General features: G+C 39.7%; 1 protein-coding gene across 1 annotated transcript in view; it reads left to right on the top strand.

Moving 5' to 3' along the window:
- Window positions 1-17,003, top strand: part of DMXL2 (Dmx like 2) — a 1,902,820-nt gene that overhangs the window by 803,749 nt on the left and 1,082,068 nt on the right. The window contains exon 18 of the mRNA XM_044076363.1: window positions 11,388-11,509. Coding sequence (XP_043932298.1) covers window positions 11,388-11,509 — 122 coding nt within the window. The remainder of the gene's footprint in view (window positions 1-11,387; window positions 11,510-17,003) is intronic.

Raw genomic sequence — 17,003 nt, 5'->3', positions numbered from 1 at the left:
GAGTGGTGGATGAAGGCAAGGCTGTCCACACAGCCTACCTCGATCTAACCAAAGCCTTTGACACCATCCCACACTCTGGAGGCTCACTAATCTGGGCTTTAACCCGTACATCACTAGATGGGTTGCCAACTGGTTCACTGACAGAACCCACTCAGTGAAAGTAGTTGACTCCAAATCCGACTACCGGGCAGTTACAATTGGAGTCCCACAGGGATCGGTTCTGGGTCCTCTCCTGTTTGGTATCTACTTCTCTGAAGTTCAGGCCAACACCAAGGAACTCTGGTTAACCAGATTCACAGATGATTGCAAACTGGGAGCAATTATTGAGTCTCAAGGTGATGTGGACATCTTACAAAAAGGCCTAACAGAAACCAACGACTGGTGCCAAAACTATGGCCTTAGGCTCCACCCCAGAAAATGCATAGTCATTCCCTTCAGGAAAAACACGGTGCCCACAAACTACCATATCAAAGGGAACCCACTTAACTCTGAAGGTGTTATAAGGGATCTAGGGACACAGGTAGATAGCAATCTCTCTCTCGACAGCTACGTCACCACTGCAGTTAGAAAGTCCTTCTACGTAGTTCATCTCATCACAAAAGGGTTTTTATCCAGGAAAAAAGAAGTCATTATCTCTCTCTCTCTCTGCTCAGCCCTCATCAGACCCATTATAGAGTACAATGCCTCATTTGGCATGTACCTCACTAGGCACCTTCAACAACTGGAAATGTCACAGAGGTTCCTTACAAATAGTATCTTAGGACTCAAACACGTGCCTTATGCAGATGGCCTTAAAAAGCTTAAACTTTACTTTGTCTCATATCACCTACTTAGAGGTGATGTCTGCTTGACTCAGTTTTATTAGACATCTGAAAAAATCCCAGTCCCTCCATGCTACTCATTTCAAAGACCTCAACCGTATCACCACATTAAACAGAACCTGCTGGAGGGATAGGTTCCTAACCCAGAGACTCCCAATACACTGCAATAAACTCCTCATTCACGTCAAGCAGAGCACCTCACTGGCCCTCTTCAAGAGAAATCTTGATGAGTGGATGGGAAATAGGAAATTCACCCCAGGGATCACTTCAATCACATTGCTGGATAGGGGCACAGAAAACTAACGTCTGGTAAGTCAGATGACTGGGAACACTATTGGGCTAGGCTTACATTGGCTCCAGGTCCATTAGCCTAGTACTTACATATGAACCTATAGTTCACAAATCTTAACTAACTTACAATCCAACCTCCTCTCTCAGCTTGAAACCACCTGTAATAAATTAGCTAGATTTGCTTTAAACAAGCCATCTAAATCGCATCACTATCTTGCTGTCAAGACACTAAACTGGTCAGAGTTCTCTCACCATCTTCAACTTTCTCAACTCACCATCATCCATTCCATACTGTACAAACCCTCCTCCTGCTCTGACATCTCTTGTTTAGTCTCCCTCTGTACCCTCCTAGAACTCTTAGGAGCTCTGATCTATATCACCAAGAAATTTACAAACCCAAGAGATCTTCAGGACAAAAACGTTATAGCTACTTACTGGCCTTCTTATGGAACAAGCTTTCCATGCCCCTAAGAAGCATAAACCAAACTCATGAATTCAAGAAAGCCGTAAAAGATTACCTAAATACTACCTGGACATGTCATTGTAAATATCCTCGCTGAACTCTTACCCTCTTCCCTATCCAACTCTTCCCTCTTTCCTTATTCTCCTTTTTATGCATTCTCTGAACTCCTACCTTATCAGCTCCCATTTAGCTCATGTCATTCCTTTTCTTCTCCTCTGTTCTCTTCTCCTAACCTCCCATTACATTCCCTTCACATCTTGACCACTTATTAATTACCTAATCCTTCTTTAATCCTTTTCCCCTACCACCTTAGTTCCCTGTCGAACATATTCCCTTCTCATTTAATCTCCAATACTAACAGAAGTCTCAGCAGTCTTCCTTTTTGTCTAATTCCCTTTTTACCAACAGGATTGTTTATTTGCTCTCTGTTGAAATTATGTTCTTACTGTGTTATGTGTATATATATATATATATATATATATATATATATATATACACACACACACACATATATATATATATATATATATATATATATATATATATATACACATATATAAACAAAACTAGAGGAAAAGAAGTGCCGTACAGCACCAAAGGTCCCAACTATAACAGTAAATAAAAAATAGCACTCCAGAGGCAAAAGAACCTCCACAGGAAGTAAAACCCCGAACTTTATTTATGGAAAATAAAACCAAAGAAAAACAGAATCTCTAAACGCTGATTCACCTCGTTTTTCGTCTCAATATACTGAGACTTTTTCAGATAACTGCTATCACAGTAAACACACAACCATGTAAATAACTTTTCATATAATTAGCAATTAATTATCAATTAAGTAGTTAACGTTTCCTAAAAATTATCTCTATAAATTATCAAAATACTGAAAACTTTGTGGAATGTAATGATTTCTAGAATCATATCTCTTTTTATTTCCTTGTATACTCATTTTTATATTGTGTATGTGATAGTTTACTTTTGCTGTTTTGTAAACTCTGGAGTTTTTTCCCCAGAATGATGCTGAAAGTGGCCTGCATGGCCCAGCTGAACTTTTCCTAATCAACAAATGCAAGTAAGTTAAGTACATAAATAAGTAAATAAATAGAGGTTCTATTGAAAATAAATTCATGTTTGATACTAGGTGAAGCAGAATACATAACTTGGAATTTACTCTCACTAAGTCTTAACCATGTTTTTGTAGCCCAATGTGAAAATTCATTTGTCTGCATTAATTGTTGCATAATCATTACTGTTGTTAGAAATTGACATGAAAAGACTGGGTCCAAGAACAGAACCTTGTGGCACAGTGGAAATAACAGGAAAAGAGTTAGAACAGATGTCTTGCAGTAAAACACATCTGGTTTGACCATTAAGCCAGTCAGTAACCCAATGTACTAAGTAAGGGTTATAGTTATATAGTCCAAGTATCATATCAAAAGAGTTGGTGGAAAGTATGTAAAATAATTTAACTAAATCCAAAAACACAGCTTGAATAATAAGTAAACCCTGATCTGAAGTCATGGTAACTTGATCATAAAATTGTATTAGTTAAGTTAAGGTAGATTTACTATGACTGAAGCAGTGTGGATGTAAGTCAGTAGTGACATCATGGTAGACAGGGTTAGTAATAGTGTCTGCTATACATCTTTCATACATTTTACAGAGAATGGAACTCAGGCTTATAGGTCAGTAATTAGAAATGTTTATTTTGTTGCCCTTTTGTATAAATTGGAGAAATAACTGAATGTTTTTATAATGCAGGAACTGCACATTCTTTTAACAGCTTGTTAAATATTATATAAAGGATTGAAGTCATAGTATAAATACCCATGTTTAGTACTGTACGTATTTGATGGGGTCCCATAGAGGTTACTGAATCAATTCTTTTTAGAACCTTTTTTATTAGTTCCTCCAATATTAATGGGCATTGTGCATTGTTAGTGGATAATTGTCCATTATGATTTACAGTTATACACTTCATACAATTTTTAAATATTAGAAAATTATAAGTTAAACTCACCAGCTATCACCTTTGGGTTTGACACTTTTTGCCTTTCATGGAAATGGAACCAAGTTAGTCATTTTTGTCAAGGAATTGCCATATTTAAAAAGTGTATCTGTAGAAGATGAGACTTATTTAACTTGTACCTTAGTAGAACAAAGAATTTCATGTTTAGTTAATTGAACTTTTTTCCCCACAGAGTGAGATGGATGGATGTTCTTCATCTCACATTGCTGCAGTCCTTACATATGGGTAATCCGCTGTCCTCGGTCGGCCCGAATACCAAAGTATTAGGCTGACGTCGGTCAAGGCGCTTAAAACTGACATCAGGACGTCAGGGTACAAAAGCGCATGACCGACGTCATATCCTCAGTCTTTTTTGCCGCATGGTCCGATGCAGAAGCAGCGTTGCAAGTGCCGTTCGGCGTTCTGAAATTTTTCAAGTTCGGAGTTTCAGACCGAATCCAAGTTGGCTAAGTACCCCGTTGGGGAATATTTTGTTTTTTTCTTGCCTCAGTGTATTACCGGATGTCAGAAAAAGTGAATAATTGTATTTCTTGTGGGAAGCAGATACCGCATAGGGATTATCATTCTTTGTGCATTCCTTGTTTGGGGCCTGAGCACGACGTAGTTGGGTGTCGCTTTTGTGCTAGGTTCAATAAGCGCACTAATAAGCGAAGGTTAGATTGTGCTAGGCTGGTCTTCGGTAAGCGGTGCAATTATAATATGCCGTCGGATACTCCGGCCGCTTCCGAAGAAGCGCAAAGACAAAGCGGTTAAACCCAGGCAAGATGAGTCGTCCGTTCTGGACGCCGGTTCTTTAGAGGCTTCAGTGGAACCGGTGGTTCCGATGGAGGCTTCTCTGGAGTCTCAGGGGGAGACTTTGATTTTGCAGGATGTGGCCTCTCACGAGGCAGGTCAGGCTGAAGGGGCTTCTCAGGTTTCTGTACTCCCCTCCCTTCCCAGGGTGGTTAGACCCTCTCCTTCTGTTTCCAAGGCTTCTTCCAGAGGCAGGCCAGGTTTAGCTTCTGTTGGTGTCAGTCCTAGTTCAGCAGGGTCTGTGCCTAAGAAGCACATGCTTAAAATGGCAGAAGATTTGATTACTCTGATCAGAGATTCTTTGCCCCCTCCTGATAAGAGGCCTAGGGTGGAGCCAGAGTTGGAAAGTTTTGAACAGGCTTCGGATGTTTCAGAGTCTTCGGCTGAAGACTTGCAGGAGTACACTCCTTATTCTGATTCTGATGCAGAAGATTCCACTCCTTCTGCTTCTCCTCCAGAGGATTTTTCTTTTTCAGAGACTCTTCATTCTATGAGGGAACATTTTAAGTGGGAAGGTCAGGACTTCTCTGATTCACGGAAAAGGCTTAGGGAATTTTTGTTTTTACCTCAACATAGGCCCTTAGCTATACCCCCTGTTCTGGATGTTGTGCAAGATGTATTTTCAGAGGCTTCACTTAATCCTGATTCTCTGCCTCCTGCGCCTGTTAAACCGGATAGGTATTACAGGGTGCCTGAGGCTCATTAATATCTCTATAAGAGTCCTAGGGCGGACCCAGAAACTATTAGTCAGGGACCTAAGGGTGTCAAGGCCTCTGTTGTAAAGAATCCGGTCCCTCTAGATAAAGAGGCCAGAGCTTTGGATAGATGGGGAAAGAAGGTTTATACCTCTTCTACCTTAGCAATGAGGGCTTTGAATTGCCAGTTTCATATGTTGAAATATCAAAATTTTCTTCTTTCGCAATTGAAATCTAAGGTGGATGCTCTGGCAGAAGGCATTGACTGTAAAGAATTACAAGATTTGGTGCATGTCTCTGAACAGGTGGGTAAGCATTCTTTACAGTGTGGTTTTGATGCTTTGCAGGCCTCTTCTAGGGTGGCTGCCACTGGTTCAGTTCTTCGCAGGCACGCCTGGCTTAAGGATCAGACTTTATCTGACCATGTCAAGACAAGGATTTTGGATGCTCCTTTGCAGTCTGAAGTGTTGTTTGGTCCACCTGTGGAGTCAGTCTTGAAGAAATTGGAAGACAAGGCTAAGTCTATGCAGACTGTTAAAGATTTTTTGCAAGTTCAGCCTCCAAAGTTTAGTAGAAATTGGCCTGCTAAGGGGTGGACGTATCCTTCTTCTGATTCTCAGTCTAGGGGTAGATCTAGACGCGGTAGGGGCAGAGCTCAGAGTTCCTTCAGACCTAGAACATGGAGTTCACCTGCACAGTCTTCGAGTGAGGGCAGGGGCCAGTCCTTTCGTAAACAGGCCCAATGACCTACTTTTCAGCTGCCAGATCCTTCTTGCCTGGCAGCACCTTTGGGAGGACGGTTGGCACTCTTCAAGGAAAATTGGATTTTAATTACCCAAGACAAATGGGTATTGGATATCATACACCAAGGCTACAAGTTTTATTTCCATACCTTACCTCCTTTCAAAGGCATGCCAGACGTTCCTCCTCAGCAAAGACTAGAGGCTCACAAACAGATTTCTCTACTACTTCAAATAGGAGCTATACAACCGGTCCCTCTGCCAGAAGTGGGCCTAGGATTTTATTCTCGCCTGTTTCTAGTGCCAAAGAAAGGGAACACGTGGAGACCAATTTTGGATTTATCTATCCTCAACACATATCTGGACATTCCCAAGTTCAAAATGTTGACGTTACAACAGCTTTTACCTCTGCTGGGCAAGGATCACTGGATGGTGACTCTGGATCTCAAGGAGGCTTACCTTCATGTTCCTATCAGGCCCAGTTACAGGAAGTATCTGCGTTTTCGGGCTGGGACTTTTCATTATCAGTTCTCTGCATTGCCCTTTGGCTTATCTACTGCGCCCAGAGTATTCACAAAGGTTCTGGCTCCAGTGGTAGCTTTCTTCAGGCTAAGAGGAATACAAATCTATCCTTATTTGGACGATTGCCTGATTCTGGCTCAAGGAAAGGACGAACTTCTTCATCATTTACAGTATGTGATGGCAGTGTTAAGATGCCTAGGGTATTCTGTGAACGAAATAAAGTCCAGTCTAGTACCCTCTCAGGACATGTGCTTTCTGGGTGTGAGACTGAATACAGCATCCCAGATGGCCTTTTGACCCCGGACAAACAAAAGAATCTTTCTCTTTACTTCCATCAATTGTCTCGTCAGTCCAGGCTGACTGCAAGGACAGTCCTTCAAGCCTTGGGGTTCATGGCATCTTGTATTCTGGTACTTCCCAATGCCAAACTGCATATGAGGAAGCTACAATGGTATCTCAAAATGTATGGACCTTAACACTGCCAAGATATGGACACTGTCATTCAGATAATACCTTGCATTCAAAAGGAATTTTTGTGGTGGGCTCAGGAATGTCACCTAAACAAGGGACTCTCTGTGACCCGACCAGAGGCGAGTCAGATTCTAATGACAGATGCCTCAGACAAAGCTTGGGGAGCTCATCTAAATGGAAAATGGGTACAAGACACGTGGCCTGCCAGACTTCAACATTTACATATCAACTTGAAGGAGATGTTAGCAGTCCAATTTGCATTGATAGCTTTCAAGGATTTACTTCTTCCAGGGCAGGTGTTTATTCAAACAGACAACACAACTGTCATGTGGTACATCAACAAGCAAGGGGGGACACATTCTTACCCTCTATGCAGACAAGCAATGATTTTGTGGGAGACTGCTCTCAGTTTACAGCTAAATCTTCAGGCAAGGTTTCTGCCAGGAACACAGAACTCCTTAGCAGATGTGTTGAGCAGACAAATTATGGATCCCCACGAGTGGAAATTGGATCCTCATGTATTTCAGAAATTGACAGTGTTATGGGGAACTCCAGACATAGATCTGTTCGCTTCTCCACTAAATTACCAGCTGCCAAAGTTTTGCACAAAAAGGTTTCATCCCACAGCTTGGAAGGTGGATGCTCTCTCATTCAATTGGAGCAATCTTCACGTGTATGCCTTTCCACCACTGCCTCTCCTCCCAAAGGTACTCCTGAAGGTCAGACAGGACAAGCCAACCATGATTTTAATAGCTCCGGATTGGCCTCGACAGCACTGGTACCCATTACTGAGAAGTCTGGTACGGGAGCCTCCATGGCCTTTGCCTTCGATTCCACACCTGCTGTCTCAGGAGAACAGTCATTTACTCAATGTCAAACTTCACTCTCTGCATCTAACAGCCTGGCATATTCTGTTTTAAACCCTGGAGGGTCTCAGCTTCCACAACAAGTTTTGAATGTTATTTTGGAGGCCAGAAGGCCTAGTACAAGGAAAGTCTACGCAGATAAATGGAGGAGATTTTTAATTTGGAGTACAGCAAAGGACTTTGATGTTTCTAAACCTAATTTAAGTGTTGCTCTTCAATACCTTACTGAGTTATTGGACAAAGGTTTGTCCTTCTCCTCTATAAAGGTTCATGCTGCAGCAATTTCCGCTCACTATGACTGTGACCCACCTTTATTTTCTCATCCTTTGTTTAAGCAATTCCTTAGAGGGGAAAAGAATATAAGACCCCCACGTAGAGCTCCTACTCCTGCTTGGGATCTCAATTTTGTGTTGGAGAAACTCACTCTACAACCTTTTGAGCCTGCAGCGACTGCCGAGTTGAAATATTTATCATGGAAGACTGCTTTTTTGTTGGCCATTACCTCTGCGAGAAGGGTTTCTGAATTACAGGCCCTTATGGCGGTTGAGCCTTTCTTAATTTTCCACAAGGATAGGGTGTCTTTGCGTACTAATCCTTCCTTTATGCCTAAAGTGGTTTCTAGTGTGGCTTTAAACCAAACTATTCATTTGCCTACTTTTTATGCAAACCCCCAAAATAAAGGGTAGAAGATTTTGCACACTTTGGATATACACAGACAGTTGCGATATTATTTGAGCAGAACTAAAGGGTTCAGGCAGTCTCAGCAGTTGTTTGTTTCATTTGCTTTGGGTTCTCAGGGCAAACCTGTTTCAAAACAAACTATTTCTAAGTGGATTGGTTTTGTATTGCTTTCTGTTATTCCCATCATGGTAAGGAGATTCCAGCTGGGATTAGGCCTCATTCCACTAGGGCTACTGCCACTTCTACAGCTTTTTTAAGGGGGGTGACTACTAAAGATATTTTGGAGGCAGCTACTTGGAGTTCAGTGCATACTTTCTCTAAGCATTACCACCTTCCACTTTACTCTAAATCTAGGGCTGGATTTGCCACTGCAATTTTACAGGGCATTTTGGCAGCTCCTAATGCTTTATAGTTTTGCCATCCTCCCTTACCTCTGCTTTGGGATTCTACCCATATGTAAGGACTGCAGCAATGTGAGATGAAGAACATAGTACAGTTTTGTACCTACCATAAATGTAGATGTTCGAAGATCCACATTGCTGCAGTCCAATTTACCCTCCCTCCTTCCCCTCTGTAGTTGGAGGTGGTTGTGTGGTTTGGGTTGTAAATATTGTAAATATGGTTAGTGCAGGGGTGGTTGGTTGTTTTTGCTGTTTTTTGGCTTTGGCCTTTCTTTTTAGGGCCTTCTGACATCTGGGGCAAGAAAAGACTGAGGATATGACGTCGGTCATGCGCTTTTGTACCCTGACGTCCTGATGTCAGTTTTAAGCGCCTTGACCGACGTCAGCCTAATACTTTGGTATTCGGGCCGACCGAGGACAGCGGATTACCCATATGTAAGGACTGCAGCAATGTGGATCTTCGAACATCTACATTTATGGTAGGTACAAAACTGTACTTTGTTATACTTCCACTATTTTTTTTTTTTTTTTGTATAATTTACCATGGTTAGCATCCCACCTGTATGAAACCTTTTTCCATTTACCATCATCTTGAATGTCACAGGTTTCTTCCATATATTGATGGAGACTAGATTCAGTAATGGTGTACCTTCCATCCTTATGATGAACTGCTTCAGAAGACCACTGTATCATATTAATATTGTCACATATACCAAGAAAGTTAATAATATTAACATATATCTTCTTATATCATGCTGAGCAGTATGAGTAAGGGAAATGCTAATTGATGAAGATTTGTGATTCGAATTTCCCAACTGGGAATCAACATTCACTGTAGATATTTTATGATCAGTTAGAACTGAATCAAGAATGGCTTTTTCTTGTATAGCTCACAATTAGTTGAGGCAGATTATGCATCAGTACGAGGTCAAGAAGATCTTGCTCCATTCTTTGATTAGTAGTGGAGGTTGACCAGTTGATTCAAGGGTAGTTAAAACGGGTCTATATTATAACATCAAATTTTATAATATCGAACCCAGTAGAGCGAACGCTTGAAGTAATGAAGCTGCAGAAAACAGAATACTTTCCTAGGGAAAGTATTCAGTGGGCCGTTTCTGCAGCTTCGCTATTTCCTCAACTGTGGAGCAAATGTTACGGACCGGGTTAAGGTAAGTGTGCGAATGAAGGTGAGTGTGCGATTAGGCATGGGTTAAGTGAGTTAGAGTTAGGCCGCAGGTCAGGTAAATGTGCGATTGTGTGGACGTGAGGGTTAGGGTGGGATAGGTGAGTTAGGGTTAGGGAGCAGGTAAGGTGAGTATGCGATAGGGACCTTAGGGTTAGGGTTGGGTTAAGGTAAGTGGATAGCTAGTGGTGTATGTCTGGTTTAGTGTAGGGTTTTGTGAAATGTATGTGTGTGGATTATTTATTTTGGTGTGCTTGAGTTGTGTGTATGTTTGTCAGAACAGCAATTTGTTTCCCTGGGAAAAAAAATTCGCTATTCTGACTGTTCGGTTTTCTGGTGTTTCGATTGAATGGGTTCGATATTATAACATTCAATGTTTTTAGACTTCGATGTTATAATATAGACCCATTAAAACTCTCATTTAATATCACTTGTTTATAGTGTATATGAAGGTTCAAAAAATGTACACAATTTAAGTGAGTGGAAGTATCCATAAATGTTTTTCTGTAGGAACAGACCAGTCTTGTTGTGTTAATGCTCGTCATTTCTCTAATGAAATACCAAAACTCTCAAAATGCCCAAAATGTGTTGAGTTGGAGTTTGTCATAATGGTTAAAGGTATTACAGACATACGGTGAAAGGTTTGATTCTCACCTTTGGAAGGGAAATTGACTAGACTTAAAATGGCCCAAAAGGGCAGCTAGCTTAAGTATGAACCTGTGAACCTATACACAAATGAATATTGTAATATACACAAGTTTTATTGCTTCATTACCTTCTTCTGTTTTGTTTATTGTGATTTATTTTCTTCACACTGTGTTTCACTTATATTCTGCTTTTAATTGCACATTTAAATTAGGAAAGAGACCACAGCTGTGTCTATTGTGAGTTGCACAAAAATTAAGTTTTACCCCACCCTCCCACTGTGCTGCTGTGGTTTTATACTCATGTCTTTCTAGTTGCTTGCCTTTTATGTTAATTTGACCACATATCTCCTTCTCTTTCCTCTTTCATTGGCTAGTGTGAGTAAGCACAAAACTATCATTTTGTGAGATCACTCCCCTTTGTCTCTTCAAATTTGTTGGCCATCCCACTGTATTCCATAAAGCCAGAGTACAAAGTGCCCATCCCCTTCCAGTCTTTCTTGCTCTTTTAAAATTAGTGGCTTAAATTGCCCCCTCTTTCGTATATTAGTGCACACTGCAGCTGTTAGGATATTAATCCATTTTTTCCATCTTCTACTTCAACGCCTCCCAATTATTCGATGCATGACTGCTTATAATTTTATTTTATTTCACATATTTATTTTCATTGAGCATGTTTTATTACACAGTACGAATTAAGATCACCATGCAAATCTGCTGCTGCTTTGTTACTTTTGGCTTCCTGTAAGTATTTTTGGTAATGCTAATATTTTCTGTTTTCTTACCAGGTACCTATTGCAATTCAGCTAGTGCCTGTTTTGTAGCCTCTGATGGTCAGAATCTCAGGTTGTATCAAGCAGTGGTTGATGCACGAAAACTTCTAGATGAACTTTCGGATCCTGAAACTTCGGTAAATAAATAGAGCAGTAGTTGAATCACTGCAATTATTTGTCATGACTACATGCATTTTAATGTCACATTTAAAATTCAAACATCTCATAAGCAGTACCCAACACACTGAGATTTATTAGATTGTAACTGGTTCCCCTAAAGATAATTGTTTGACACAGCCGAGCCATGACACTACAGTTTGTCTAATACTGTATTTCTTAATAAACTGTAGAGAGAGCCATATACAGTCAATTATCCAAACATCGATTATCTGAAACGTCAGTTATCTGAATGCAGCCTTCCAGAGTTTTTGTGTAGGAAAAATCTTAACGTCTGAGTATGTAAACATACATATTCACTTGTGTGTGTGGTGTTTGAAATTATGCTACAGTAATATACTGTACCATTTTGTGCTTACAGTAAATTTGTTTTATTCTTCTTGCTCAGTGTTCATCAAAAACATTTTTAGAAGTGTTTTATGCAGTTCAGTTATATGTTTGATTATTTGAATTACCCTAGGTCACAGTTAGTTTGGATAATTGACTCTCTACTGTAACTGCTTTTAGGAAATGAGAACTGTAAATGACATTTAAAAGAAATTCAGTTAATAATAATAATTGGTCTTCCCATTTGTTTTTCTTTAAAAGCTTTCACTTGGATGGAAGTAGTAGTCAAGTAAAGAAAAATAGCGATAAAAATAGCACCAGCAACAAAGATAAACAGACCACACACTATTAAACATAAAATAAGAACATATTTAAAATGTGAGGTCTGAAACACGGCCGGGTTATTACAGCTTTTTATTAGACACAAAAATATACAGGCAAGCACTTTCGCGAGTCATGCTCACTTCTTCAGACCATTAAAGAACTAGTGAAAACCTAATGAATATTTAAAAACTCATCCACCAATCATATAAGGACATCAACATTCTAACATTTTAGCATCCCCAGCCATAAAGAAACGTCCTACCATTTACATCAACCAAAACAGAAAAAGCATAAGATGAAATAAAAAACATTTCCTTACACTTTCATTTAATCAAACACAATATTAAAGATAGTATTCAAAAACATTAAAAATGTGAGTTAATAAATACCGAAAACATAATTATATATAAAAAATGGTTCTAATATAAATCCATGTAAAACACACATGTTTATGTGCATAATATATATATTACTAGCTATGTATATGCTTGACACCAAGATATTTTTAAGTGGGACAATAAATAACCTAAAAATCCAACTTTTTCATATAAAAATGTGAATAAGGTGTGCTGATCAACTCATGTTAGCATAAAAACTGTTCTGAATATAAATACTAAAACCTATGTATTCTAGTGGCTGATCAATTTACTTAACTAGTGGTCTTATCTTCAAAATTGGTTTTAACGGAACGTATCCGTTCAGCCCCATAGCACTTACTGCCTGTAATCTTACAATCCATTTCATCTCATTTACTTCAGTGTGGGTTCTCAAATCACCCTTTCATTCATTTGCCCTTACTTGTTCAATAACCATGAACTTAAGTTGATGTTCCTGACTGGTATTGACAACATGTTTGGCCAAAGCAGTAGTAACATTTTTATTACTAAGGCTATATGAATGTTCTCTTATATGGTCTCTTAACAGTCTATTTGTTTTTCCCACATAGAATGAATGGCAGACAGTGCATTGGGTCAAATAAACAGTGTTGGTGCTATCGCAATTAAACTCTGTCTATGTGACTGGATTAACAAACCTGCCAATACTCTCAATATACTGACAATAATTACATACTGTACAAGGTTTTGTTTTCCTAGAACCATCGTAAGGCACACCCCAATGTTTTGGTTACTCCTATACCCACATAATAGTCTTGTAACAGATTTTTTTTTATTTTTATACCTAAATCTAGGGCACTCCCTAACTATATTCTTTATTTTTTTTTTTTATTATTAGGTTCATAGTTGTTATTTTTTTTTTTATTAGGTTCATAGGTTCATAGTTTAGTACTAAGCTAACTGCCCTTGCGAGCCATTTTAAGCCTAGCCAATTATCCCTTGTGCGACTCAAACCCTGCACCTTGTGTTTGTAAGGCAAACACCTTAGCCATTAAGCCACCCTTCCTCTAGTTAATATGTTCCAGTGCTTGTTAATGATATCTCTAATATAATTAGTATCACTACTATAGAACATAGAATATCTCATATTGTCATACTTAGGTTTCTGTATCACTTGTTGTTCACGATTTTTAGAGAAATATGGCCGAGTATTATTCTTCCTCAATCGACGTACATTTTCACAAGTTGATTTCTCATGATCAGGACAATATCCTGTCTCTATAAACTGAGTATTCAAACATTTTAGCTCATTTTCAAAGCCCTTTTTAGTAACATTGAATCTAGAGGCTCTAATAACTTGTCCTTTAATAATATTAGAAAACACATATGGAGGGTGCATGATCAGGACCAATATCCTCTTTCTATAAACTGAGTATTCAATCATGCTGGCTCACTTTCAAAGCCAGTCATTTCATTTTATGCCTTAACCGTTTTGGTTGATGTAAATGGTATTGGATGTTTGTTTAAGGCTGGGGATGATAAAATGTTAGAATGTTGACGTCCTTATATGATTGATGGATGAGTTTTTAAATGTTCATTAGGTTTTTGCTAGCTCTTTAATGGTCTGATGAAGCGAGCGTGACTTGTGAAAGTGCTTACCTATATGTTTTTGTGTCTAATAGAAAGTTTTAATAACCTTGCCGTGTTTTAGATCTCACATTTTAAATACGTTCTTATTTTAAGTAAAGAAAAAGTTTATACTTTATTTGCTTCATTAGCCATACCTTACTTCAGGAAACTTCAGGTTATTCAAGGCTATCTTGCATTAATTCATTTCAGAGAATATTTTGTAGTTGCTTCATCTGTTTAGATAGTAACTCTACATGTAAGCTAGAAAAGTAATTGTGAAGTCCATTGGATTAATTTAAGTCCTAAACTAGCCTTTAATATGTTATGAGAAACCATGTTGACCTTATTGATGCAATATATTTTCTGTTGCAGAAAAGAGGAAAATCCCAGGATGCAAAAACTCCCTTACCAGCATCAGTAAGAAGCTGAGATCCCTCATAAAATCCACCAAAGTTAGTTACGAAAATAAAATTGCCAAAGATTCCAAAGACAACCACAAGACATTCTATAGCTATGTCAAGAATCTAAATGGCAATGCTCAGATCTGCTCTGAGCTACAACAGAATGGCATTAAATATACTGATCCCAAGGATATTGCCAATATCCTGGCAGATCGATTCAGTGCAATGTTCACCCCCCTCTCACCCACTAAAGGGCCCATCTCAATACCGTAAGATTGCCAAATTCTATTAATGGCCACACAGGTAAAATCACACTCTCCAAAGATAAGAATACAGCATCCATGGGACCAGACAACATCCCAGGCTGTGTACTACATGAACTGGCTCCTCACCTAAGTGTCATGTTTACTCTTAGCATCACCTCAGGCTTCATGCCCACTGAGTGCGTACAGCTACAGTTATCCCACTCCACAAGGGGGATCCACCTTGGATCCTGGGAACTACTGCCCCATCAGTCTGATGAGCCTGATGTACAAGGCCATGGAATGTATTATCATGGAACCTATAAACAAAAAAACATTGGCAGTCTTCAAACACTGGACCCCACGCAGTTTGGGGTCGTGAAGGGCCGAACTTGTCCCCTGTACCTGATTGACTTCTTAGAGTCAGTCTCCAGAGCCATGGACAAGGGTAAGGTGGTCCACACAGTCTATCTGGACCTCACCAAGGCCTTCGACACCATCCCCCACTCTGGAATCCTAGATAAACTTACTAAGCTGGGCATTAATCCCTACGTCACTCAATGGGTTGCCACCTGGCTTACTGACAGAACCCACACTGTAAAAGTAGCCAACTCCAAATCTAGCTTCAGACAAGTGACAAGTAGAGTACCTCAGGGTTCAGTCCTGGGACCACTCTTGTTTGGCATCTACTTTTCTGAAGTACAGGCCAACATTAAGGGACTCTGGCTAACAAAGTTCCTAGATGACTGCAAACTGGGAGCCATTATACATCCCCAAATGATGTGGATATTCTACAAAAGGGCCTTACAGTAACCGATGCTTGGTGCCAGAGCCATGGGCTCAAGCTCAATGCCAAGAAATGTATAGCTATCCCCTTTGGGAAAAAACATGTACCCATGAATTACCACATAGGTGGCAGTACACTAATCACCGAAAGTGTGATAAGAGACTTAGGGACACAGGTGGACAATGGTCTCACCTTCGATAACCACATCACCACAACAGTCAGGAAATCCTTCTGTTTGGCACACCTCATCACTAAGGGCTTTTCATCCAGAAAAAAGGAGGTCATTGTCCCACTGTACTCATCCCTCATTAGACCCATTATAGAATGCAATGCCCCATTTGATATGTACCTCTCAAGACATCTGCAACAACTGGAAAGGCCACAGAAATACCTCACTAAAAGAATCACAGGCCTAAAGCAGATGCCCTATGCTGACCGTCTAAAAAACTCCACCTATACTCTTGCATATCGTCTACTCAGAGGCAATCTCTGCTTAACATACAAGGCCATGTCAAACCCAGAGCTTTTGGACATGCTACACTTAAAGAAATCTCAATCCCTCAGAGACACACGTTTCAGGGATCTAAACCTTGTCATCACAATGAACAAAACATGCTGGAGGGATAGGTTCCTGAACCCGAGACTCCCCAGACTCTGGAATAGACTGCCTGTACATGTCAAGCAGAGCACCTCTTAGGCCCTCTTCAAAAGGAACCTTGATGATTGGATGGGAGATAGGAAATTCACCCCTAGGATCACTTCTGTCGCCCTGCTAGACAGGGGTCCAGGGAAGTAAATACTGTGGGAAGAAATAGCCAGGGAATTTTTTGGCTAGGCTTGTATAGGCCCTAGGGCTGATAGTCTAGTACCAACCTATGAACCTACAAGAACTTCTGGTGAAAATAATTACTAAAGCTGATACGTGTATACCATAACATTGTATTAAAAACTCTCTTATCTTGTTCAGTATATTTCCAGATTTGTGTTGAGAACTGCAAAAAGGGTTATACATGTGAACAACTTACCTTTCTGTAGCTTGTTTATAAGTTGTGTAAGATTAAGTTCTTGTGAGTATGTATATCTTACTGTGTACATTAAACTTGGTTAGGTAATCTGTCCAGAATTATTTTTGCAACTACTAATCATTTAACTGAAAACTACTATTCCATGTTTGTACATGCCTGAATATTTCAGGATGGCACTAAAAAAGAAAAATCCAAAGAACTCATTTTCTTGAGAGTCTGCTGACCCTTAATTCATAGATATTCCAAGGCTGCTGAGTCCCATGACCATTCATTGCTTGCCAGTACCCTCCCATGGGCTACACTTCCATTCCAGGAGGGCCATACCCATCAATCTTAGGGTAAATTTATGGATAGCCATTCATCTAGTTCATGTTTAAAGAAATA

The sequence above is a fragment of the Protopterus annectens genome, chromosome 7.part0 (genome assembly GCF_019279795.1).
Source record: "Protopterus annectens isolate FY-2018-M chromosome 7.part0, PAN1.0, whole genome shotgun sequence".
Lineage (NCBI taxonomy): Eukaryota > Metazoa > Chordata > Ceratodontiformes > Protopteridae > Protopterus > Protopterus annectens.
Note: the sequence above shows the minus strand (reverse complement) of the source record. Positions and strands in the feature narration are given on the sequence as shown.